Here is a 26,678-nt window from a genome sequence, read left to right as displayed (position 1 = left end):
TTTTTTTAAATGAGATATCGACTAAAGTCAGAGAATGTTGAGACAGGAAAATCAACTATATACTATACTAGAAATAAATAAGCATCATTCTCTAAAAAGTACAGATTTTTGAAATATGTGTAGGTATAATGAGAATTCTCGTGAATTTGCAGGTCAAAAAGCTTTTGGCAAAGCTTAGCTTCAAGATTCTGCACTAGTCGTCAAACTGAACTCTGCTACTCTATCATTTACTTTGCCTAGATTTGGCACTGTATAACTTTCTTGGTAATATTATTAGTATTCGAATGTTAATACTAATAATTCTATTAAAACAAATCAACGCTCTGTTTAGTCTTAAATCGTTGTTTCTTAGCGCTGTTATAAAGTGATAAGAAATAGAAATGAACAATGCGTACACCAAAATGCGTACGTTAAACAAAAGTGATTAAAATTATGTTCAATGTAAATAAAATAAGCCATACTTTACTTAAATATGTATAATACACATTATCTAATTAATATTAAAAGCCGTACACAAAAATATACGACGCTATAGATGTTCGATATATATGTATTCTAATTCGAATATACCAGCGACATCTATCGATAAAAACATGTAGTTAAGCGATCGAAAAACGCCGTTACGGACTGATTGACCGAGTCAAGGGTGATTGGGCAACACTATCGAGCACGAGGTCCCTACAACCGGCATCTAGCGGACGGTATAGCAAACTGTTTACTTTAAAAACAGAATTGCTAGCCGCTGGGCAGCGTTCTTTGTTTGTTTTCTGTCTGTGCTGCAGAAATTGAATATAGTTACATAGATTTTCTAAAAGTAATAATAAACATGTTTCTTATTTTGCATCAAAAGTAGGTACCTAATACATGAGCGGAGTTGTATAATACTGGCTTGACTGTAATAATTAACTGCCCGCCCGTCTATGATTGAGGGCAAGATTATCAATTCCTTTTTAGTATAAAGTAGCATTCTATGGAACTTGCTAACTATGTAAACAAAAGTCCCTAGTAAATTAATCGTTTTTGACAGGTTTGTTTACACAGTTAGCAAGTTCTATAGAATGACACTTTAGAATTGAATATCGGTGATACCAGATTACTGGGACACTAATTTCAATATCCAGCCCAGGTGGCGCTCTCGAATAACTTCTATTATAAATATTTCGAAACGTAAACTATATTTAAATGCTCTAGTTTCCCACGGCTCGGGAGGTTACGTCAAGAATGCTGCAACTATAGCAGAAGCTCAAAGATACTTGTACTGTTTACTTTTCAGGTTTTTTTTAGTTAATTTTACAGCCGTTTTAACTCCTTATATCTAGGAGTTTATAGTCTAGAATATGAAGATACAGAAAAACTCTAGAGCTTTGTGTTAACACTTATCCGTTAAGCCGACAGCGAATCATTAAAAAACTTATGACACTCAAGTTGCATGTCACACGAGGACCTCTTGAAATCAGGACGGCCGTGTTGTACGTCGTATAAAAAGAGGCAAGTTATACAGGTTACGTAAGTTATAACCTTCGACCCTGAGGCGTGCCAGCGCGGACCAGTTGTCCGGAAGCCTCCCTTCCGCTTGTGGACCATGCTCCTGCACGCTACAATGCCTGCTAGGGTTGCGAATGTGTACCGGATTTTTGGGGCGGAGACAGCAAGGGTATTTTTGGGGCGGAGATGTTTGCTTCTGTGGTAATAATGCCCGCGGTGTGTCAACAATTTAGTAGTGAAATTTATATAAGATTTGCAAGGTTATTTACACGTCATATTAATTTCATCGAAGTTTGACGTTTAAAATAACACGTGCTGCCAAAATCGTTGCAGACTTATCTTGGTCTGACTCTATACTATATAACAGTAATGAAATAGTTTAGATAAAATTAAAGTGAGGTCGTCTTATAGTGAATAACCATACCATGTTTTAAGTCTAGGAAACGGGTGTGTGTGAAATGGTCTGACAGAAAAATGTCACAAACATTTAAACTACGTATGTTTAACCGGGTACTATACCGGGTGTGGCGTGTAATACGAGAAAAAACTAAACTGTAGGCTGTACTCCTCATACTGACCAACATTTGTTCAGCAACTTTTAAAAATAACTTGTGGTTTAATTTTTAATACACTTTAAAGTTTATTCTAAGACGCAATGTATTGCGAATTTTGTTATGTTTAAGGCGTGACAAGCAACGTCAATCACAATGATGTGGCGGGGCGATGGCGTCCATTGAAGATAATATTTATTTTGTATGAATAATAGGGAGTCTATATACTTCATAATTTTTTAAAGTTGTTTAACAAAAGTGTCACCGTTTGAGGAGTACAATCTATGTTTTAATTATTTGCTCATGTTACAGGCCACACCCGGTATATGTTATCTGATATTTCACAATAACTAGGAAAATTGCTTAGTTTTCCCCGCGTCAAAAATCCTTAATGTACCGTTAAAACCGGTACACATCCCATCCCTAAGTGTGTTGGAGCGTCAAAGTCGCTAAATATATCCTGGTAGACCCCGCGGACCTAAGGGGGTCAGTGTTAGGTCGCCACTTGTTATTTATATTCAGCCCCACAGCGGGCTATATTTCAATTTTCCAATTCAAAGAAAACAGGCCACAGAGGATTATAGGCGTTAATCATCCTCTCTTGGAAACAGATCGGCCTATTACAGTGCGGGCGTCCGTTTTTGACCCTCACCCTGAGATCGTGCGAGATTTGGCTCTCTGTATGTCATGTGAGATTTTTCATGATGAGTATTACGTAATAAAAATAAAACTTGACCAGGAATATGATCACGCGCCATGTTGCGGAAATTTACTGGAACTATTTTTTTCATACTATACTGAACTGTCGCCCTATGCATGAAAATAACAGCGCCATCTTGACAATGAACATATGTATATTAACGGCCCAGGCTTTAATTTGAGCTTAATAAGTTACTTTGGTTTTGTGGCAAAAAATGCTTAGGTAAATCTTTTTATTTACAACTTTAATGCTATATGATGACGGTTATGTCACAGGAATGAGAGGACAAACATCTGTAATATAAGTGTCAAGCGGAGACAACATAAATGCATTCTGCACGGAGTGAGGCGTGGTTTCCTATCCACGAACACATCCCTTCCCGAGCACGCTAACTTACTCTTGTACAGTCACCTGCAATAATATGTGACGTTCCACGACAAAAGGTACCTTATGGCTGCTGGCGCTTTCGTCTCATAGAGCCGCAATACTATTGGAGCGGTAGGATGTCACATATGTAACTCTTCAAAGGCCGCAAAAATATGTGACACGCTCTTATGACTACACAGCGGTTCTGGAAAGCGAAATATTTGACGAAGCCCCATATAAAAAAATGTTCGTTCGTCACTGTGAACCAGATAAACCTATAAAGGAGGTTTTCTTCTGTTACAGTGTATATATTCTGACGGTTATGGGACACATTACCTAGTGACAGATGTCAAATATTGTCTAAGATTGAGCTCACGAAAATTTCTGCAGTTTAGAGCGATCATTAGTTGCTTCAGAGCTTCAGACTTAGCCAATAGCAAGTACCGTATTCTATACAATGAATTAAATCCACAATAGTCTATGGGTTAGAGAATAGCGTGTCAGTATTGCGTGGTCGCAAGGCCGACCGTTCAACTCGCAGTCGGATGCTACGGTTGCGACATTACAGTAGTTGTTTGTCCAATCCGTTCTAAGGTCGGCTAGGTTACGGATCGTGCTGGGGTTTTGTGAAGCGAACAGCCGGTATGTTAACTAGCATGTCTTCATGGGTAAAATCTCGTGAATCATTGGAAAAACTTTAAAGAGTCCCTCGAAAGTAAAATGATTCAGACTATGTGCTTGGCCAAGATTAAGGATGCTTATTTATTAGCCTTATTAGGGTCCCTACTATTATACTATGTCAATAGTTTCGACAATTTGTCTAACCTTACTAAAGAACGAGAAGTTTGTGTTTACGCTGTGTGGGGTCGCATCGGGAATCACTATGGTTTTTACCTTTTCGTTTCAACAATTATTTAAAAATGACTGACTGATCTTACGTCATATATAAAGTCTGATCGTGACCTGAAGAAAGGGCCGAACCCCTAACACAATTATTTAAAGGAATCGTATCCGAGTTGGCCGCAGCACAAATATAGAAAAACGTCATAAATCCCTCATTTTTCTCGACGCGTCAGCCATTTTGGATCTAGCGGCGCTTTTGGCAGCGCGCGCGGCGCATCTAGGTCGCAACGATCGCGCAACTCACGGCAGATGGAGGCACCGTACATGGTCAAGCCGCTATTGAAATGTTACATCAACGCGGTGCAAGCGAGATGCACTTTACTGCAGTAGAATTAAGGTCGAATTTTGAGTGTTTACAGGTCATGTAGGGATTTGTCACTTGAGTTTCGGGACATTTCGCAACTATGGAAATATAGATGGAGTGAGTGAACATGTTTTTATATAGGTGGCGCAAGAGATAATAATTTTGGTTTCAATTATGTTTATTTAATAAAAAATATATATATTCAGGGTTCGAATATATTTTATAACTTCGGGATGAAGCAGTTTAAAAAGGCAGAGGAATTTTTACAATTGATGAAAATATACGATATTAAAGATTCTTTATTGATGAAATAAATCATGGCTTCATTCGCTGGTAAAGACGATTTTATGTGGGTAAAGGCTACCGCCCGTATTATTTTAACCTTTCACTTGGGGTTTTCTCCCAACTGTTCACTAGTACTTACTTTAGACACAATGTGTAATATCAGTATTAGACGTGTTACCACACCTCTTTCAAAATGAACCTTTTTTGACCTTACGCCAATGGATATAAGCAGTAGTATAAATAAATCTTGAGAGAAATACAGATCTTATCCCCATCAGAAACCTAGTTAACCTTATTATAACTAAGCGGAAAATCGCAAGCATAGAGATTAGGGCAACGGGTAAAATCCTCCAAAGGGCGGCCGTGCGCGCGCGCCTCTAGCTTAGGATCGCGCAGAGGTGATCGCACGTATTCAAGGGCAGTGCAGCTAGCATCGGGTATTAATAGCGACGCTATTCGCGCTCCTCGGATTGACATTCGTCGGTTTACGTAACTACAAATGAATCTAATGAAAATACTGTTGTTATTGGCCTGAATTTCGTTACGCGTGAATTTATAAATCAGTCTGTGCGTCAAAATTATGCGTATGCAATTTGAGATAATGTATTAAATTAATTTTCCTTCACTTCTTGTGATATAGCATAAAGACTAAAGAGTATAGGTAATCGTTTCATAAATTGCTATACCGATGGAAATACGTTCTAAAGACACCTTGCCACAAGTAATGATGTGGTATACGAAAGTAAAAGTGATCACTTTGTATTAAGGGTCTATTATTTTTGTATTTGAATGACTCACTGTTTTAATTTAGCCTTCTTCTAACGAATATAAAAGTAATTTAATATACTTAAAGAATTCAGAATACAAAGGTCGCCACTATTTGTAATAAGACTGATCTGACAATTTCTAATAATCCAGTAAGAATGGGGAGGAACCTTAATGATTACTAATTTGTGTCAAATATTTCTGACAAACTTATTAAAACGACAGTGCGTCGAACACAACGCTGTTTCACGTCGCAAGACTTACCGAGTAGGCCTCTCTGTGGCGTGGTAAAAATCCGCTTTATGAAACCATTGTGGTGTCCACACACGCGGACAGGTTTGGTCTGCCGTGGAAGGTCGTATTGCGCACTGGTTACGAAACGCGCAACACCAATTTCGTGTGTTAGGCCCGTGTTCACGCTTCACCGTCTCTCTGGCCTAGCGAAATGCTTGGAACGATATGAGGAAAACGCTTATGTGATGGGAATTCTCGTATGCTAAATTTTATACTAGTGTAAAATAATTTCAACTATAAAGTAACTAATGTAACCAATTACCACTGGAGGGCGCCAGTGTCCCGTATACAGTTAAAACATTGCAAGTTTCTGTATATATTAGTACGTGATACGATGCTTCATTATTAAGATGTTTCGACCTTTTGCTAATTTATAGCTTTTTATTTGAACTTTTTGAATAGTAAAAATAAAATCAGATGTAACTTCTAATTAGAATAGAAACCATTTAATAGAACTACAGTCGTAAATATACCTACTTAATGGAGTAACAAGAACAAGACAAATAATAACTTCATGGTATTTCCCTGTCAATGACATAAATAAACAATGTATTGTGGTAAATAAGTCGGAAACTCATTGTATTTGAGTCGTAAGATGTGTATATAAACAGTATTGGGTATTTTAGCTCTAACAATGAATAAGCACAGAAAATAATGTATTTAATTGTCATTTGTGTTCATTCATAAATGTTATCGGGATGATGTCAACAAAGCCAGTATTTAGTTTACTTATTTAGACCTCAGGCATGATGTTTATTAAATTACAGTTTACTAACAAACTATTTGGCCCACTGTTCTTTTTCTTATCTATTACTCGTACAGACCTATCGGTAGTCAATCTAAGGTAACTTTGCATCAATTGGAATAAAACAAAGGGAGGGAGTGACATTATAAACGTCATTTTTTATACGATGAAATTGCCATTTTTGTCATTGTGATTGCCATGAAGAGTTAGCCTGGTCCGACTCCATCAGATTCTCTCCATTTTACTAAAGAGTTGTTTAACCTTCGGCTTCCGTCATCACTCGATCTAGCTTGATTGTACTACGAGTATAATATTGGATTGTCACGGTAGTTACAGGCATGCTAAATTTCAGTTTAATTAGCCTTGAGAACTTAGAATAAACTACCGATTACGGGCGCCCATGTATTTAATGAGATTACCCGGTTACCTACCATCGCCCGCACTGTTAAACTGTACATCGGTAAATCTTATTACAAAAGGCATAAGGTCCACCGATGGAAAGTTAAGAGTGTTACTGTTTGTACAGTAAATCTCTTATTTTCACCGTTCCAGACTTTCTTATTTGTATTTGTAACATACTTACTGTATTTCTACACTAATTCTGGACAATATACATATGGAGTCCGTCTAAGCTAACCACACCGACTTTGACAAAGTGAAATGGTCATAAACGTCATATTTTCATACTAATTTTACGTTTAGGTTTACTTCCACTGTCAATTGCATCTTTGCAGAGTTAGCTGGATCCAACTGGTAAGTTTGTATCCAAATAAAAGATGGGTTTTGACTTCCAAACAGGTTTGAGGGTCAAATCGAGTCACTTCCTTACGATATTACGACGCGAAATCTTTGGCAAAAACACGTTGGGTGTATCTACGTGTTTAGAGGCTTAGGATTTTCTGCCTATATTCCATTTCAGATAGGATTAGACAGAAGGAAACATGTTTTTTTATAATGCGATTTTTACGATATATTTTTTTAATTATAAGCTGAAACGTTGAAATCCTAGTTGTAAATAAAATATCGAAGAAGAAAATACTCCCCAATATTCTACTCAATTTATTTACTAATCATTTTAGCGACTTTCATTTATTTGATAGTTTGGATTCAAAAATGTAGAAGGGTTGTCTTCTCCTTCTCAAACAGAATTGTGCGCCTTTTTCTACTGACATAGCTATCTACAGTATAGTTAAATTATTTGATTCCCTGACAGACACTCTGTACAAAAGAATTGGAATTGGAAAGAATCACCCGCCGTCCATCTACGCCAAAGCTATTTGACATTGTGCAAGGGCAGTGCTCCTAATAAAAATGAAAAAAATGCCAGAAGCGTATGCTCGTCGCGTTCCACGACTCGATTGTGCATTTTAAAAAGTTATCTATACTTTATGGTTTATGTCAAAGGCATTGTTGATGCGAAACGGCGGACGGGGATCCGGGTTCCACAGGGCGCTATCATAGGGCCGACTTTACATGTTTCATTTTAATTTTATTCCATACACTACCGACCCGCCCCGGATTTGCACGGCTTAACAAATTATACACAAACCTTCCTCAAGAGTCACTCTATCGATAGGTGAACCGCATGAAAATCCGTTTAGTAATTTTTGAGTTTATCGCGAAAATACAATCACACAAAGAGCCAGTCGCGGCGGGAGGGCTTTGTTTTACAAGGTGCAGTGATTTCGTATTGATTTGCGTGAAATTAATTATTATTATTAAAGATTATTAAGTACGAAATACCAATGTAAATTCGTGGTTTACTTAGTTGTCGTCGAAAAGTTTTCGTATACGTATCAGTGTTGAAAGCTGAAAACGGATCGAAGTATAATTTGCCCCAAGCTTATTTTCTTGTTATCTTGCTAATGGCATAAGTATTCATTTTATTCCGTTTCCAAGAAAACGGGATATCCGACCACTTGGTAGACAATGACTTAAGCGTTTGCAAATAGACAATTCTTTTTACCTCAGATTTATTGTATCAATTTAACACAGTAGGTATTGTAATATTTACTACAGTGTTGATTTATAAACGTGATCATACTCGTATTATTAATAGCCAAAAAATGCTTGCAAAAAATTCCAACGTAATAAATACTGAAGACAGAACCTACTTACTAAAAAAAGGAAACAAGCTAGCTCAGTCAACGACCATAATATTTAGTCATTTTATGATTTGACGTTTCAGCCGAAGCAACCATCCAAATAACAACTTTATTAAATAAGCCAGAAGATCAATAATGTAATGACAGTATTTTTTCAAATAATACTTCCGGAGGCGCGACGCATTCTGGCCGAAATCCAAGTTGGCGTCCATAAAAATCCCGAATTGCACTCTAAAATGCACAAATTGCTCGAATAATTCACAACATCTGCTCACTTTCGACTGAGGAACGTTTAAAAACAAAACAATTTATTCGGATTTGCAACGATGACATAAATAAACCTGTTCCTGGTGGTGAGTAAGGTCAGGACGATGTTTACAATGATCTTCATTTGTCTTTTAAATACAGTTTGTAGCGAATCAACAATAAAATTAGAATAATTCGTATGAGTATTACGCGACTGCTTTACGAAAAATAATATGAGCAATTGGCGGGGACGCGTGCGAAAGGATTTTACCTACAAATGGCACCCGCGTGCGTGCGTCCGATCCGTCCACCCGCGCCGGCTAGCGGACGCCCCACGATAAGGTCAGGCGTGGCTCACTCCGTGATTTCGTCGCTTTGCTACAGGTAGCTAAAAGTACATCCATTCCACCCCAATTTTGGGAAAAGCCATACGCCGCGCGTGGCGCTGTCGCCACCTAGCGGTCATATCTGTGCTGATCGTAACAGACGCGTTTTGTTAGAGAGTGAGTCTTCTGTACCTAGTACCAGCTAGTACTATTATTTATTCTGTGATAAGGTGCCATTTTGACTGTCATTCGACCTTTCAACTGCACTTGTTTGCTATAATACATAATGCAAGTATTTATAAAAACATCGATAAGTACAATAGTTGTAGGTGACCCGCCGGGTCTTCGACCGAGTCACCTCTGTGCACGGCGCCCAAAACGTGACATGTAGGAACTATGATAATGCGAACTGAGATAAATATTGTTTACTGCACAATGCATTTACCGTTTCAACTGTTACCTATTTTAATTATTTAAACTACTTTATACTAAACATTCACGCCAATTGCAGACAGATCTAAGGTACAATGGCCCGGTTATTAAGGCTTTTTTTGCCTATTTTCAATATTTCATACTTTCTGTGTGAATGAGTTAAAATTTTGCGTTCATGTTCATATTATTAAAAATAATATAGATCATAAATAAAATTAACGATGTGCCAGTTTGGATTAGCAGTTACGAGTAAGACAGTTTAGTTAAATATTGCGTCCTTATAATTTCCTTGTGAGAGACACCTACTCGTGTAGTCATACTCCCAAAAGATTAAGCAGTTGCAATAATAGAAAACGTAAAGCGAGTTTTATACCTATGACTTAAAATGCAACACGGCTGACAGCTGAATGAAAAACATCAAAAGTTCTTCCACACCGCGTCTGGTTTGACACTGAACTAAGATCAATCTAGGTATACATGCCAAATGATGTATTACACGTCTTTCGAATGATCTAGTAACACGCTCGGTCCTTGGCACTGTCAGAACAAAACAGGCCGAAAAAAGTCCATTTGAAAGCAAGAGTTCCCATCGAACATCCATTTTCTACTAAATAAAAAAAAACTGCAGAAGTATAGTCGGAGTAAGCTAACTTTGCGCTAAAAAAAAGGAATAAGTAATAATCGCAATAATTTCATAGAAACTTCCACACTTTGTCATTGCAAACTATGCAGAGTTAGTGCCAGTTGCACCAACCACATTTGACAGACTGATCATCGTCAGCCGGCGCGCCCCGCGCCTTTACTATGAAACTTTCCATACATAAAAATTTAGCGAACTCTTTAACGTTCGTAACAGTTTGGTGCAACCGACCCTTAGTGTGGTCCAACTCTGCACATTTCTGCAAAGATAAATGCACTCCTCAATCCAAAAGTACCAGGCGCGCATAAAACATCAAGAGACTCACCGGGTGGTCGTGGATGCGTCGCATGGTGCTGCAGCGAAGCGATATGGTGGGGCTGGTAGAAGGGCAGGAACGGCGCGTACGGCGCGGGCGGGGGCTGCAGCCGCGCCTTCAGCTCTTCCGCTGATCCGGCCCCTGATGAGGAGGACTCGACGTCTGACACACCAGAGTCCGCTGGTGACGGCGGCAGGGAGCCTGCGAGAGGAAAGAAAGAGTCATAATTTTTGAAACTACAAAAAAAATTTCTTGAGGGATCGAAGATCAGACTGCAAACGCTTTTGTTAAAACGAAAGCATTAATTCTTAAGGTATATATTCACCTGTGTAATGCAACGGTTAACAAAGCATTGTCCAAAATTTACATAAAAAACTCTTTTAACTAAGTCCAAATTTGCATTTCTAACGTCTCCAGATTTCTCACGATGACCAACGGTCAGAGGTCGCAGCACTTGTTACTGCATCTAAGATGCAATTATTATGCAGATTATGCAAAAGGTGCAACGTGCAACGTTAGAAGGGGTGTATTGTGTTTATATTATAATTTGACCACTGGTTTTTTTTAATCTGCAAAGATTCGGACCTTTTATTTGATGATTTAGTAGCTTTTGGTGGGAATATGAAACGTCCGTTGACCGTTTGAATTTAGAAATACGTTCAACGTATTTTTAGATCCGATTTCGCAAACTTGTTCATTTATTGTTTTGCGCTCCAATACAAAAAGTTAAAATACTCGTATTCTCAGAACGCCAAAAATAACAAACATTTATGCAACATGAAAAGTTTCGGACTTTAAAATTATACCAATGTTTTTTTATACTTTCTCATGTCTCGCTGACGGGTAACCGTCGTTCGAAATTTAAATAATATAATCAACTCTTTCATTTCCTTATGGGACTGACCATTTGACCGTCTAGCTGTCGACACGGCTTTGTGTACATTGTGTAGTATTATCCGGGGACAATCCATGGGAAAAGGAAGACTATTCGGCCGTACCCCTTTCACCGGGGCAATTAAAGTCACACGATGGTCAGTTCGGAAACAATCAGAAGGGGGAAATAATCAAATGCGTGATTTACTTTATCCGTGGATTAGACGTAACGGTCGAAGTTAACCAGTTGGGTGATTTTGATGCTCTTTTACGTACACATAATTACATTTTAGACGCATAGGTGTTTTATTTTTCTATAGGATCCATTATAGTGTTTAAAAATTAATAGGTTCCTACATAAGATTAAATTCTAATGACGTATATACTTTGCCACTTTCTCAGTAGAAAAATGCGCGAAGGTCAAATCTTCTACGGGAAGACAACCCTTCGTGGCTACGGAAATAGCTTGGTAAACTATAAGTAGCAGTTATGCACATGATTGTGTAAAAAAAGAAAAAGGTATTGTCATCTGGAATTGTACGGAAGTGGGTATCGAAAGTTTGCGAATAGATAAGAGTAAGATAGTGATCTCACGGATTAGTATTATCTTTCCATTGTTTACGTTTAGCTTCGAGCGTGTGTTTTGATAAACTCGTAGCCGAATTTCTAATATGGAACACGTCACCATTTTTCTTCCGAGTCTCGCTTTTAGTCCAAGGCATTCTGTTCACTAAAGTAGGAATGATATACTCTGGCAAACCAACTTTGTAGAAAAAGGCGTGGCTTCCACAATATGTGACATTTATTTCGACGTTGTTAAATTAGCAGAAACGAAACGGATTTATAGTAATGCAATTTTTTTTCGAATAGAATCCAATTTTATTTTAGGATTATTTTATTTTATTAGGACCCAAGGCACACGCACATTCTGCCAATTATATAAAACATTGCCCGATTACGCCACAAAGGCGCACAGAAGTGGTTTTTTGCTCGCATGACGAGATCATTCTCTCCATTGTGTGGACCCCAGAGTGCTGCCCCTAAATAAATTATACGCACCCTTCACAGTATCAAAATAATAATATAATTAAAGCAAAGAAACAGGTCTACTGGTCAGCATTTGTCGTACAAAGGGGGTTTTATCAATCATCTTTATGGAGTGACCGCCGAGATTTTTGTACTGCCGGTGTTAGACCATAATCTGTCGGAGTTAGATATTTATTTGCAATGATTTTTGCATTTGAATGGGATATTTACTCGCTGAATGCTTGGACGGTTGATTTGATAATGGGAGTAGGGGAAAGATTGTTGCTTTTTGAACCCTTTCGCTTAGGTATTAAGGTTGGAAAGGATGATTTTGTTAAAGTTATATCATTAAATAATCCGGGGGAGTCATTAGAAAATATTGAAAAAATAAATGTTATTTTTATTTATGATCACTGTCGCAATTTAATACGTTAAAAAAAGAAAAGGATGTCTTTTTCTTTTTTTAACGTATTACTACTTGTCTATGAACACAGCAGAGTTGAAACTCGTACACTATGCCAGGGTGTGTCATGATATAAACGCCATATTTTTAATATAAATTTGACACTAATGATAACATTTCCTCACTTTTTCTTTGCAAATGCCATGCAGAGTTAGTATGGTCAGACACTATTATATTATTACACGTACATTTTTTAAATGTTGTCTTAGAAAGTCAGCGAGTTTAAATTGTCTTTAAACTAGTCCTATAAGCAATCGTCTTGAGGTCTGACTTTGAATTCTTTCCGGTTCCCAATGCCCAACGGCCGAAGGATCATGCTAATACACATTACCATCAAAATGGTACAAAAGGAAAGTTACAAAACGAACTCCCATTAGGGTCCTTAATAGACAGAGGTTAGAAACTGGTTCGGACCCTTAATGGTCTGTCCACACTGCCATGTTACGTAAAAAAAGTACCTAATTCTGTAGTGTGGACGTACTTGTAAATCTGCATAGGCTTGGAGCGGTCAGCACTTATTTCACGAAAGTGTTTATATGCTGCGGTATCCGCTTACTATTGGGCAACCTTTATGCTTGTCTGTCAAACAAATAACCCTACCACATTCAGCATCGGTCAGATCAAAAGCACTCATGACAAACAGTTCCAATTTACGCAAAGCCAGATGTCCTTTGGACAGGACAAATAGCTATTATGATTGGCAACTTTCACGTCCTTTGTGTAGCCAGATGCAAAGGGTTGCAGATTGTGCAAACTCCCACATGCCCCGAATGTTTCGATTATGGAATGCGAGATGGCCGGCCGGCTAATTCATTGTTGCTAGAGTCGATAGTATAGGGGACGTTTGTCATGAGACATATAGACATGAGTCTATGTGTGTTATGTTTGTGTATAAGGGGGCAAATTGTACTCGGATCAAACACAACACTGTGTTCACGTCTTTCCTGTGGACTTTACCAAAACTTAAGGGCTACAAATATAGGGAGAAAAAACTGTTTTGATGAACACACACAAGTTTTTTCACATGTAGAAAATGGTTTACATAATGTTAATGGTTGTTAGTGTGGGCATGTATCTTATCGAGTATAAAACGAGAACCTTTTCATGTGGGTTAAATAAGAAAATTAACCTTTATACATATTTGAGTATAGTACAAGACGTGAACACAGTTTTGTATTTAAATATAATTCGGAATGTGCTATATATTTATGTCATGGCGATCATGTTATAAGCCGTCAAAAACCCAGCGGCCGAACAATGACTTTGCAATTTTTTTATGTAACTTTCTATCATTGCAAACTATTACGTCAAAATGCATCACAAAATTGTAACATTCCTTCCAGGTGTCAATTGGACCCAAGTTGACAGTGCGATCTAAACGCAGAAAAAATATCCTAAACACTTTGAAATAAGACCTATGTTTGACGTAAACTTAAAATTGTTCACTTCTGCTGCGCAAGGTGTATAATGCTAAATCATTTTGCAAAAAAACTTTTTTTTCGTATTTCCTATTTGAACCTTCTGTCGTGAACAGTAAAGTTGCTTATAGATTGCTTTGTTACAAATCGGGCCAGTCAAAGTAAGCCTTTTTGCAAAAAAAGTTAACCCTTTTTTTTCAAATCGTCACTTGATCGGGCGCAAGCTGCATTTGTTTAGGATGACCCATTGATGCAAGGGTTTAGGATTCCGATGTTTTTGTGTCTTCTCATCTGTCTTAAGACCAAATTATTTTATTATTCATAAAATGTTTATTTTTTTATTAGTTTATTTGCAGAATTTGATTAATTAAGATATTATTTATTTTAAACCTTGAAACACGTCAAAAAAGTAGAGAAGGCGGACTTAGTGCGTTGTTAGTTAGTTATTATCGTCACCATAATGTATATAAATTTAGATTATATTGTTATTTTAAACAAAAAAATATTAAATATGTTTAAGCTATTTGGTAAAAAATACTAAATATATTCGTCTCGTTCATATCATTCATAGTTTTATAAATACAATTTTAAAAATATTTTTGTAACATAACACTGTTTACCCTATACAACAGCCCTACGGCGCCATCCCTTTTCAATTCTGTAGCGGAGTTCCTCCGTCTCGCTTTCGTGGACTACCGTGGTTGCCATTAGTATTGTCAGGGCTGTCAACGCGGGAGTAATTGTTCCCAAATGTTTTGTGGACAATGAAGTGGGGTTGCTGTGTACGAAGTATTATTGTATATTACGAATGTATACGTGTAACTGAGTACCAACTAAAATATAATAAATAAATAAATAAATATTATAAAACGTTCTTACACAGATTGACTAAGTCCCACAGTAAGCTCTGCTTGTGTTGTGGGTACTCAGACAACGATATATACACGAGTATAATATACAAATACTTAAATACATAGAAAACAACCATGACTCAGGAACAAATATCTGTATCATCATACAAATAAATGTCCTTACTGGGATTCGAACCCAGGACCATCGGCTTCGCAGGCAGGGTCACTACCCACTAGGCCAGACCGGTCGTCAAATAATAATAAATGTATAGATATATTTGGTTTACGATATTTCATCTTAAATGTCCTAAAACCGGGCTTTAATTTGAAATTTGAATAGAGTTTATTATATCTTACAGAATATCCAAAACATTAAATACCTATCCTAAAAGTAACTGATAGGATTGAAATCCACAGCAAAAATGTACTTCAATGTAGGTATTGCTTCCACGCTAGATATTGCACGCTATATTTAGCCCGATATCAATATTGAGTTCTAAAATTCTCAAAGTATTTATCAGGTATTTATATACATACTTACATTGCCCGCATTATCAATATAGCTGGCAACATGAGTACCCCGTGACTGATAGACGCTTTAAATTGTTTTAACTTTAGAAGCCCGAAGTTAATATGTATTTGACTTTAGAAGCCTTCCGCATAAGTTTAAAATTCTATTCAAATGTTTTACTTCCTCATATACACAAGGATTCACGAGGAAAGTCCGTTCCAATAAGCGAAAATTCGGTCAACCAGGAACAGAGCGTATCTCAAGATGCCCAATAAACGCTGCAGTCTCCCGTGGACGTTGGTACCCCAGTTTTGATAAAATAAATATTAGGGAACATCTTACACAGACCAAGTAGATCTACCTAGCCCCAAACTAAGCAAAGCTTGTACAATGGGTCCTAGTCGACTATATACATAGGTACTTACATAGATAAATAGATACTTATATACGTAAAAAACACCCAGACTCAAGAATAGATATTTGTGTTCCTCACTAAAATAAATGCCCTTATCGGGATTCGAGCCCAGGACCATCGGCTCCACAGGCAGGGTTACTAGCCACTAGGCCAGACCGGTCATCATGTTTAGTCAGTTTTATCAACTCATCACCTATTTAAGCAGACAGTGACACAGATTCCTAAAACGCTGACTTCTAAATTCTAGGCCGTCCAGGCTACCTATTTATCGATTCTGTTATCACACTTGCGGTGGTGTTACGCAATGCGTGGGTGTGTGCGTGTGTGTGTAGGTGTGGGGGCTCTACTTCCCTACTTCCGTATTCTTTATGTTGCTAGGCACATGTGCCGGTAACGGAAGATATTAAACGTCGATTCGGCTAACCTAGTAAGATACTGAACACAAAGACTTAATTTAACCATATGACATTATTTTAATTTAAAAAACAATTTTAACTGCATTCATAGATTTTTAGATATGTAATTACATGGTTGAACCGGGAATCGAACCCGAAACACGAGAAAAAAAAAATACCCTGTAGGTTTATCATAACGATCGAAAGGCATCATTATACGGATTATTTTTTGCTAAATAACATAGTTAGTATCAGAAATTAAAGGAAGTCCATGAATTTTAACAGTTTGCACGCCCTAATTATAACTAAAATCGTAACAGTCCACGCCTAAAAGGCGTATGTGACTTTTTGATACCGTTGAACTCTTTGATGTGTGCCCATTGCGTAATGTCTGTGTAAGGCGTATCATGCGTACGTCTCACGCACACCGCGGTGGGGCGCCGTGCTCTGGGGTGGCTCTTTGGGGTGGCCCCTGACATTGGACATCAGCTGATAGCCGCGATCGATAGCCGTATACCGCCATGAATTTTTCATATTATAATTTGTTTTGACGGCAAAAAAAAATGTGTTAACAAGAGGGAAAATGTCTTTCCTGGAAAGGAACTAATTAAGTAGAATCACGTGGAGGTCTAGCGAAGTCAAGTTTCATTGAGTTTAAAAAGGAAACGGGAGAAAATATTTAGTAAATTGTGCTTTTGTATTGCTTTTAATGAGAAACTTTCCTACGAACAAAAGATTATCTGATAAAACATTTCGTATCTTGTTATATTCGAATTACATTATATGTAATATAATATGTTACTCAGGACGTATGTTTATTTAGGTTATCTAAAATTTGAGACGGTATTATGGCTATGTAATGTATGTAGAAAGGTTGCTAGGCGGGATCCCAATTATGAAATGTATTCTCATTCGGATGGTTTTAGGTACCTACTTAATATTTCTAATATATAATCATCATAATTTCCTAGAAATCTTTGGTAGGTAGACCATTATAAAATAATATCCCAATTATAAGTTGAGAGAAGTCACAAAAACTTTTCAAATACAGCGAAATGTAATAAAAACCTTTAATATTTTCTATTTAATCGTCGATTGTTAATCGAACATACCTACATATTTGCTAAAACAGCTTCATACTCCGAATTAACTTTCTATATAAATACAGTACCGAAAGCTGACTAGTAATACCTAATTTTTTGCGCCATTCCATTGTGGCAGAGACGCTTGACCAGAGCGTTCAAAACGCCCATTAATACCCACATTTTTCGTATTTATATTTATAATGTATTTATAGCTCGTCGCCGGAAATTGCTCCTGCTCCTAGCAGGATCATACCTTAGATAACAATTTCTCCTTACACGGAAACAGTCGGGTCCGTTTCCGTTGGGAACTAGAAGTTAGAATAATATACCAAAATCGAAATTTACTATTGTTTGGTATTATTGTGCCGGTTCATTGGTCTTTATCATTAGTGTTTGCTCAATGTTATTACTAACTACACCATTGATGACGCCTTTACATAGTACGTACATATTCAAATCGAGTTCTTAAAAAACTTGAGGTTTTACAGGATAGTTATAGGGATACCTTCTAAGATTTATAGTATATTATATAGGTACTGTCGCAGTGCATATAATATTGAGTATGACTACTAATCTACTGAATACCTTTGCCCTTATAAGTCCCCGCGTATTACAAGTACTTACTTTACATCTTGCAAAATATTTGAAAAACTGCAAATAGTTTCTAATAAAAGTAATAACGCAACGCTATCGGGTTACTTATAAAGAATGACGGCGCAATTCGGGAAATGAAATAGATCTCTACTAGACCTCAACAAGTTACGATATGGATAATTTAACGATATTTGTAATAGATATGTCAAATTTGACGTTTCCGCGATTCTGGAGGTCCTCTTGAACGATTTCGACAAGTTATGACTTATATCCAAGTCACATCTAGTCGATATCTATTGTAAATCTAGTTGATCTCTATATCGTTTCTAGATCTTGTGATTATCTCGTTTCCCGAATACGCGTGTGAGATATTAAAAATACTCTATAAAACGCTGTTGTTATTAAGTTTTAATTGTCACTGAAGATACAAAGAGTTCTGCACCGTAAATCCATATCAATCCATATGCATGCAACCCTTATGTTTTGCATAATTGATGAGTTTTTTAGCTAATAAAAAAATATAGTTAAGTTTTACTATAAATAGTAAAAAATATTTAGCAAAAGATTCACAATCCTCCTGTTACGACGTGTTGAATTTCCAACCCACAGAAGCAACAGATTATTTCCAACCCACAGAAGCAACAGATTATTTCCAACCCACAGAAGCAACAGATTATTTCCAACCCACAGAAGCAACAGATTATTTCCAACCCACAGAAGCAACAGATTATTTCCAACCCACAGAAGCAACAGATTATTTCCAACCCACAGAAGCAACAGATTATTTCCAACCCACAGAAGCAACAGATTATTTTCAACCCACAGAAGCAACAGATTATTTTTCAGCTCTTTACGAGAAACCATAACGGATCAGATTTTAACTAGATCTTATTAAAAATAGCACTTTTTGTCTTCATTTTAACTACCGCCTATTCTAGCCACTATAAAAGAAAAAAAAAAACAGTTTCAAGCGTGTAAAAATGAGGTTCTACTTAACATTGTAACTAGTATTCTACTTTTACCTTAATTTATCTTTATTTAAGTTGATTCATGCCTTTGCAATTATATGTTTGAATAAATAGCCTGAATATATAATAAACATTGTGTTCATTTACTCTTTCTAATTTTGAATATTAATGTAATAAATGAGTACTACCTTTATCCTATAAAAATACTATATAGGATTGGGGAATAATTTCTTGATGATGACTTACGATTTTATAAAATTACCATGCCTTGTGTTTCAAATTTTCCGCCATTATCTACAGACGAGTGGGGCAAAATCTTTCAGGAAAACGGACGTCCTTCCACTGGACACTAATTTTAATTTTTCGGGTACTTTACTATTGCTTTCATGAAATAATCATACAGCTTTAAGAAACAAAGGTTAGAACATGCCAGCATGAACAAAAGTCCATTTATTTTATAATGTCCACAGGAAAAACGCCTTAATTCATACTAAAAATGTTTTGTTCCATATCAGTTTGCCGAATTGCCGATACGTCGTCCAAGTGCTCGTCACTGTCCCAATAGATGTCATTGTTTACATTACAACTTATAAAGACCCAGGCCAATTTTATTTTATTTCTCATTTCTAATTTAATTCGTACTTGTACAAGTACACCGGGTTGTGAGGTCATCTAAGCACTTGGACGTTGACTATAGTGTATAGTTACTAAATTTCGCAGTGTCATTACCAGTGTTAGGGGCCGTGTAGAGCGGGTGCCGCGCGGCCTGCGCCGGCGCTAGGAGTCCGTGCAGCAGCGCGCGTCCCAGCCCGCGGGCACCGAGCGGCAGTCCGGCTGGCTCGCCATCCACTGGGAAGGAAATATATGTAGTCAACGAAAAATAAACATAAATATAATATATTATATGACATATTGTGTCCAGCACTTAATATGGATTTACACGGACTAGGCTAACTAACTTTGCATGGCATTTGCAATGACAAAGTATGGCCATGTCATCAATGTCATATTTCTATGAAAATATGACGGTTATGACACTCACTTTGTCCTGTTCTAGGCGGTGCAAAGTTAATTTAGATGGACTCAGGTACGCCAGTCAGATCTCTCTGGCAGTTGTAACTGATGATAGGCACATCTTTGCCTATTTCCCGCCATACATTGACAGGTTTTTTATATATTAAAAAAAACATCAATCTACCCAAAATGAACCAATCAGAATTAATGATGAGTGTTTTGATTGTAGCTTATCAGTAAAATCTTAGTCTAATATAAGTTGTGTAAGTAAATTGATGACGACTCCTTTCAGTTTTCAGGATTATCTTATCTTATTAAGTTTTTTAGACCGATCACCAGTAAGTAACCAGTTTATATTATTGTAACTTGTTGTGTTGTATTGTTGTTATATTATTGTAGTTTGTCCGATTTATTTAAATAGCCTCATCCTGTCCATTGTCCTGGAGGACATATTTCTTTTCAGCAAGTTATGAATGAAAAAGCCTGGATAGGTTCAGGTAACGTTACACTGAGTTTTCTCTTATTTTTTACGTAAAACGTGAAACAAAGGAAAATGAACTCTACCTTCCAAATAATTTGGTTCAAATTTCAATGTCTTAAACTGAGTATGGTGGGCAGGACGAGGGTATGGAAACATTAATATTTTCATATAATTACTGAAACCTTATCTACCGACCACAGACATACCTAGACCATTGGCTCGAGCACTAAATCTAGCCCTAACTCTTTAACGTCTAACAATTCGAACCCGAAACGACGAGTTTCATACACAACAGTACATAGTTTAGTACATTTGGTTATGAAGTACATAATACGCTCATATTCGAAATACCTTTGAAGTAAAATGCCATTCAAAATTAAACCCAAAATTTATAGTTTTAAGCTTGATAATGGAAGTATTATTATAGGCGGGCCTCAAGGCATATTACTAGGGCCGCGAGATTTGCTTTGTATATTATAATATGATCGGATAGAACCTTAGTCAGGTATTTTAATATTTTAATGTGTCAAGTATATCTTGAAAGATTTAGAAGTGTTTTATAATTACGAGCATTTTGAGCTAATTGTCAATTAATTTTGCTTATTAACAAAATTAAAAAAAGAAGATTTATGATTTTTCGTATATATACTGTAAGACGATACGTATCCCTTCATAATCCTGTCATTCTTTTTTATGTTTATCGATTATTAAAATGTTACTAGTCACCAGAATACGGCCCCGCCCCCAACAAGGATATCAGAATAAGGATTTCTATACCAGACGTTTTTCCTGACCTTGCCACCGCGAGTGCCCCGAAAATCACCCGTCCCGCTCCCCCCCGTTTGCGCATGTGTAACAGATAAGGACGCAAGGTTCCGCTGGTCGAAACGTCTAGACGGGAACTCTAACGTTAGGAATGCAAAATGCGCTCGTTCCGTACGATAAGTTTGAAATTGGTATACTCCGTTACGTTACGTTACGTGTAAATAAAATTTAATGTAGTTCTTTGTACAGTCAGAAGTAGGGGCTTAAAGGACTAGCTTCCAGGCTATAATTATTAAAAATAGACAGACGTAAAAGCTAAGATAGACACCACCTTTTTGAAAATATGACGATTGACACGACCTTAGCTTTTGCGTAATTGTACTCAATTATAACATTAATTTATTTTTCCTTTTAAGGGTTCCGTACCATAAAAGTACAGGAAAAAATCTCAAAAGTATCTATACATTTGTAAAAATTGAAAATAAATAATATTATAAAAAATAAGTTAAAGTAAGGAACCCTCTGTGGGCGAGTCCGACTCGTACTTGTCCGGTTTTTGAATGTCGAATGGAATGAATAAGGGGGTTAATAAATAAATAAATACATAGCAGTAATGTCGGAACAGTAAAGCGGCCGCAGTTGACATCAACTTTCTTCAGCCACAGCGACGATTGTGAAAAACTGTTTCACAAAGAACAGTATACCTAATAGAAGTTTTCCATTTAGGACCGAAAGGACTAAAATTGTCAAGTGTTTTAAAGGAAATAGGACCTTATTCCGGTAGTGGGATGGACTAGAGTTGTTTGCGAAGGATTTTAATTTAGCAAATCGAGCGAGCTGAGTAGTTCGATTAAAGTAAGCTGCTTGAGGTAGCGGGTTGTGAATCGCTTCCGCTTATGAAATTGGCTACAAGTAAAAGGACAATTAGAACGTACACCTGACATCAAAATTATATCTAAATGATGTCAGTTATTAGATATCAATTATCATTCACGCGTTTATTTCACTCGGACTTAACCGTAAATGTATTAGTGCGGCGGCGACGCATGCTCGAATGATAACTTACGGCCTCTTTTTGATTTCTTGAAGTTTAAGATAGGTCAAAAATTTGCGAAAAATACGACATGGATCGGACATATCCAATCCATAACGCGTTTGCGTTAAGTGTAATTATCTATTATTTCTGTATGGGACTTAAAATCTCATACAGAAATGGATAAAATGCGAACGCAAGTCATGCTATCGAATAAAATTTTACACCAGTGGTTCAGGACCCCAAAACCGACCAGTAAAGTTGTGGCAGCGATATCCGCTCGAGCCTAGCGGAAGCGGTCCGCACTGTGCTCACCGCCTTATCCGGATGCAGCGTTCAGACGGTCTCAGCGCCATTTCTCGGGATCAATGCACCTTTTCTGCATTTTACACTGCATTGTACATTCAATACATTCCCTTCAAGGAGAAATAGATGCAGAAGAAAAAAAAAGAAAATTACGTTTAAGACAAAGATGTCGCTCCTAGATTGTACGCGTTTTTCGCTACGGTAACCGCTTATCGTCAGGCAAAATGTATTTGACATATGTATAAGAGAGAGAAGGCCTTCTGTAAGAGAGGGAGGCCTTCTCAGCAGTGGGACGTATAATAGGTATTATTATTATACTAATAGTACCTAGTATAATTTCTGGCTTAAAATTATCTAGAATTTAAAGCAAGTATTTAAAAAAAACTGTAAATGTGTTAGTCTAGTCACTTATAACTCAGTCAGTCAGTCATAACTGAAAACAGTCCTTACGCTATGTTTATAAGCTATATTTCTCTTTAACCGTTGCATTGTCATTAATATTTGATTTCGTGGAATCGTAGCAGTGAAAGTGCCTACGGCGTAGCGGGCTACGGTCGGCGTAGCTCTTAAATCGAGCCCCCATAAAGTACACTAAGCAGATGTTTATAAGTCGTTGTATAGTGAGGGTGTTTGAAAATGGCAACTGCAGCTGTCATGTCGTAGAAAAATGATGATTGTCAATATAACCCCGTATGACGCAAAAAATGTAATCCAAGGCCCGAATTCTGTACATTTCATAATTTGACATATTATTGATTACCCCTTTACAGCTGTCAGTGTTATTATAAAAATTCATATTTAAGACAAGTACAAATTGAATGCGTATTGTTACTTAATATTCATATTTCCTTTGTTTAATTTGAATAATACTTAAACCGCAAGCCCACGTACTTAAGAGAACTAATTTATCAAAATAAAAGGGTTTAAGTGTTAGAAAAAACACAATGATTATATTTGGATTTTGAGTGGGAGAGATGGTAATATTGTCTGATTAGTCGAACAACTAAAATAGACGTCTACAAAACATTCTATAAACCATTATAACGGTATAAACGGTAAATATGTATGTATTTTTAAACGAATTGTGAGGTGTTACCTGCATTTTTAAAATGTTTCAATGCTTATAAAACTTTCCATATAAAAGTGTATTCAATGGACTACAGATACTAAGATAATTTGTAAAAGTTAGTGTATCAATACGTCACATACTTACGTGACAGTTTAACTATTAGCACTGAATGACAAATGTCAACTCAAACCTGTAGGTTTAACTACTTTTTAATTTATTTATTTAATATTAAATGCCGCCAAAAAGGCAATGAAAAATCATTGCTACTTATCAATAAAACAATCTTAAAATAATTAAATAACGACTGCTGCAATACAAAAACGAACATCAAAACAAATTGGTAATCGTAAGGAATAAGCTTATTACAAAATATGTACCTATATAAAAGCTCCATAATAAGTTCTCTAGGAACCACTCTCTCCTGATTTAAATATTAACCAACTTGCATAAGCTCCCCCCTCAGGGTGAATGCACCAGCTTATAGGGGTAGTTTACCCCCCCTCCCCCCACCCTGTTGGCGGCCGCTGCACCCGCCAATGCCGAATTCTTGTTTCACCGAATCTAGTTGTTCTGTTTGGTTTTACACATTGATCGATTGAAATAAATGAGTAAAAGATTAATAAAAAAATAAACTCCCGAGTTTGAAGCGGATACAGTGCCATATCAATTCCAAAAATGCAAGTTGCCAATTTAATGTGACCATAGTATAAGTGGCATCATTGATCCGTCATTTTAACCAGACTACAGCAAAAGATGTATTTATTATCTGTATTTCTATCCAATTGTTTTTTTAATGTGATCAAAGTTAAGATGGGGTAAAGTAACACTGAAGGCAAAATAAGCTCTTCCCACTGCCATCCTCTTCGCTATTTTGAGCATTTGAAAGTATTAGTGTCGGACCAAGATAACCCTGCATGGCATTTGAGTGTGGCAATGTGGTGATGTCAAATTACTACTAAATTACTATTCCCTTTGTTCGATTACAATCGGCTCAAAGTTAGCTTAGACGGTGTCTACCAACTTTATAGGGAGACTTTCGGCTTTCAAGAACGTCACTACGAACAATATACACGCTATATACCAGAATATACATCTACAAGTATATAAGAAGCGGGGCAACGTACGTTTTGTGCACTACCTGTACTATGTTGCGGTGGGAGGTGCCCAACTCTAGCCACAGTCAAAGGATTGCAGTAATCTACCTGTGACTTACGGAATGTTCGTCGTTGTAAATTGAGTAACTCGTGGGTAAGTTAAGCCAATAAGATGCGAAAACTGTAGTGACGCCAAAATGATTATAGTTTTTCATATTATTCTATAGTCTGTACCTACGTATGGTGCGTTAGTCTGTAAGATATCTATGGACCTTGGCTGCCTGACAATGAATGAGTTTTTATTTTGATAAGAGAAAACTTTATTATTTTGTCACTTAAAGTTGTAAATGACCATCCATTTAATCTTGGTATTTAGGTTCGTTGATAAGTCTTCATGTCATTGGTACGTATATTATGAGGCTGTTTTACCGTACCGTTACTTGTGCTTCACGCGTGATAGTTGGATACTTTTTCCTAGTCTATTTCGGTGTCTCACTCTTGGGCAAACGTCTCGACCCATGGTCACGACTTCCGATTTCGTACTATTTACGGCCAGTTGCTAAAAAAAGGCATCTAAATCCATGTCCATAGATCCTATAAGTTTACATGTGGTGTAAAGTCTCTTTTAGTACTTCTCCAACTAGTGAAGATTAGCACACAGCTGCGCATATTTCTCCCGATCACTGGAAAGGTTGAACAGCTCATCGGGATTTCGCACGTTTTCCTATAAAGATGGACTACTCTAAATCATTCTACTATGTTCAGGGCGTGGAGCTTTCGCTTTTGTCTGTGTTCCTTGTAGTTTAATCATCTGAACGTTTACTTTACCTGTGTGTAATAATTAATTCCCATTTAATCTATGCGATGAAATGAGCATAAAGCGGCCCCACAGATTGCCAGTTTTCCGGACGATATTAGCCTGTCAGTTAAACGCAAAAGGTGACAGTTCCGAACAACTGACAGGCTGATATCATTCGGCAAACTGGTAATCGGTGGGCCCCTTTATCTTACTATGTCTCTCAGGGATCAGGGATGGCGGGATGAACTGGTGGGTACCTAGCCAAGATGCCGATCGTTTGCAGCATAGCAAACAAAACGCTTATGTATCTATCACTCTTCCATATTAAGTATATAGAGGCTTCTTTTGAATTTTTAAAAGACTTAGAACCTTTAAAAATATTTTATTGAATTCCTGTTTTTCTAATAGCCCGCAATAATAATTTTTAATATTAATTTCTATTTGGTTGTCTGTCTAGTCTAGTGTACAAGGGGGTACAGCTCAAGGCACACACATACCGATCGCCAAAATCGATATCTCTGTCTCCAGCACTGCACATGATTGTACTCGCAAACAAAATGACAGGTTGCATTGATAGCACAAGCAGTGCGAGTGTTATTTATACGTCATAATTTCATAGAAGTTTGGCGTTTAAAAATAACACACACACAACGCAATGTTTTTGTAGTTTACATAAGTGTTCTTACAAAAAAAACTATTTGATTTGTCACTAAAATACGGAAATGTACACCGTTAAAAAAAACAAAAACAAAAGTATCCATCCAAACTGACACTTGGCTGCACTCGCATGAGATTCTATTTTTAATTCGACGATTTATTTTCGTGCACAAAGACAATTTTCGCGGGTAAAAAATGTCTCGTTCGATAATTGAATTTTAAAACAACTTGACAGAGCAGCGTTTAAGAAAAACGCCTCATGCTGTTACTATAGGTGGCTTTGAAGACTCGCATCATGGCCTTAATTGTTTAAAAAAAAAACCGGGCAAGTGCGAGTCGGACTCGCGCACGAAGGGTTCCGTACCATAATGCAAAAAAAAAAGCAAATAAAAACGGTC

At 37.0% G+C, this 26,678-nt stretch overlaps 1 protein-coding gene across 4 annotated transcripts in view; it reads right to left on the bottom strand.

Moving 5' to 3' along the window:
• LOC134678400 (ecdysone-induced protein 74EF) overlaps window positions 1–26,678 on the bottom strand; it is a 263,550-nt gene that overhangs the window by 129,029 nt on the left and 107,843 nt on the right. For 3 of the 4 annotated variants that reach the window (XM_063536965.1, XM_063536964.1, XM_063536966.1), the window contains exons 5-6: window positions 19,792–19,911; window positions 10,473–10,664 (exon numbers count right to left, since the gene is read on the bottom strand). In XM_063536965.1, coding sequence (XP_063393035.1) covers window positions 10,473–10,664; window positions 19,792–19,911 — 312 coding nt within the window. The remainder of the gene's footprint in view (window positions 1–10,472; window positions 10,665–19,791; window positions 19,912–26,678) is intronic. The other variant, XM_063536967.1, reaches the window with a different exon arrangement.

Source organism: Cydia fagiglandana, chromosome Z (genome assembly GCF_963556715.1).
Source record: "Cydia fagiglandana chromosome Z, ilCydFagi1.1, whole genome shotgun sequence".
In the NCBI taxonomy this organism is placed as follows: domain Eukaryota; kingdom Metazoa; phylum Arthropoda; class Insecta; order Lepidoptera; family Tortricidae; genus Cydia; species Cydia fagiglandana.
The sequence above is the reverse complement of the archived record's forward strand: the minus strand, read 5'-3'. Positions and strand labels throughout refer to the sequence as shown.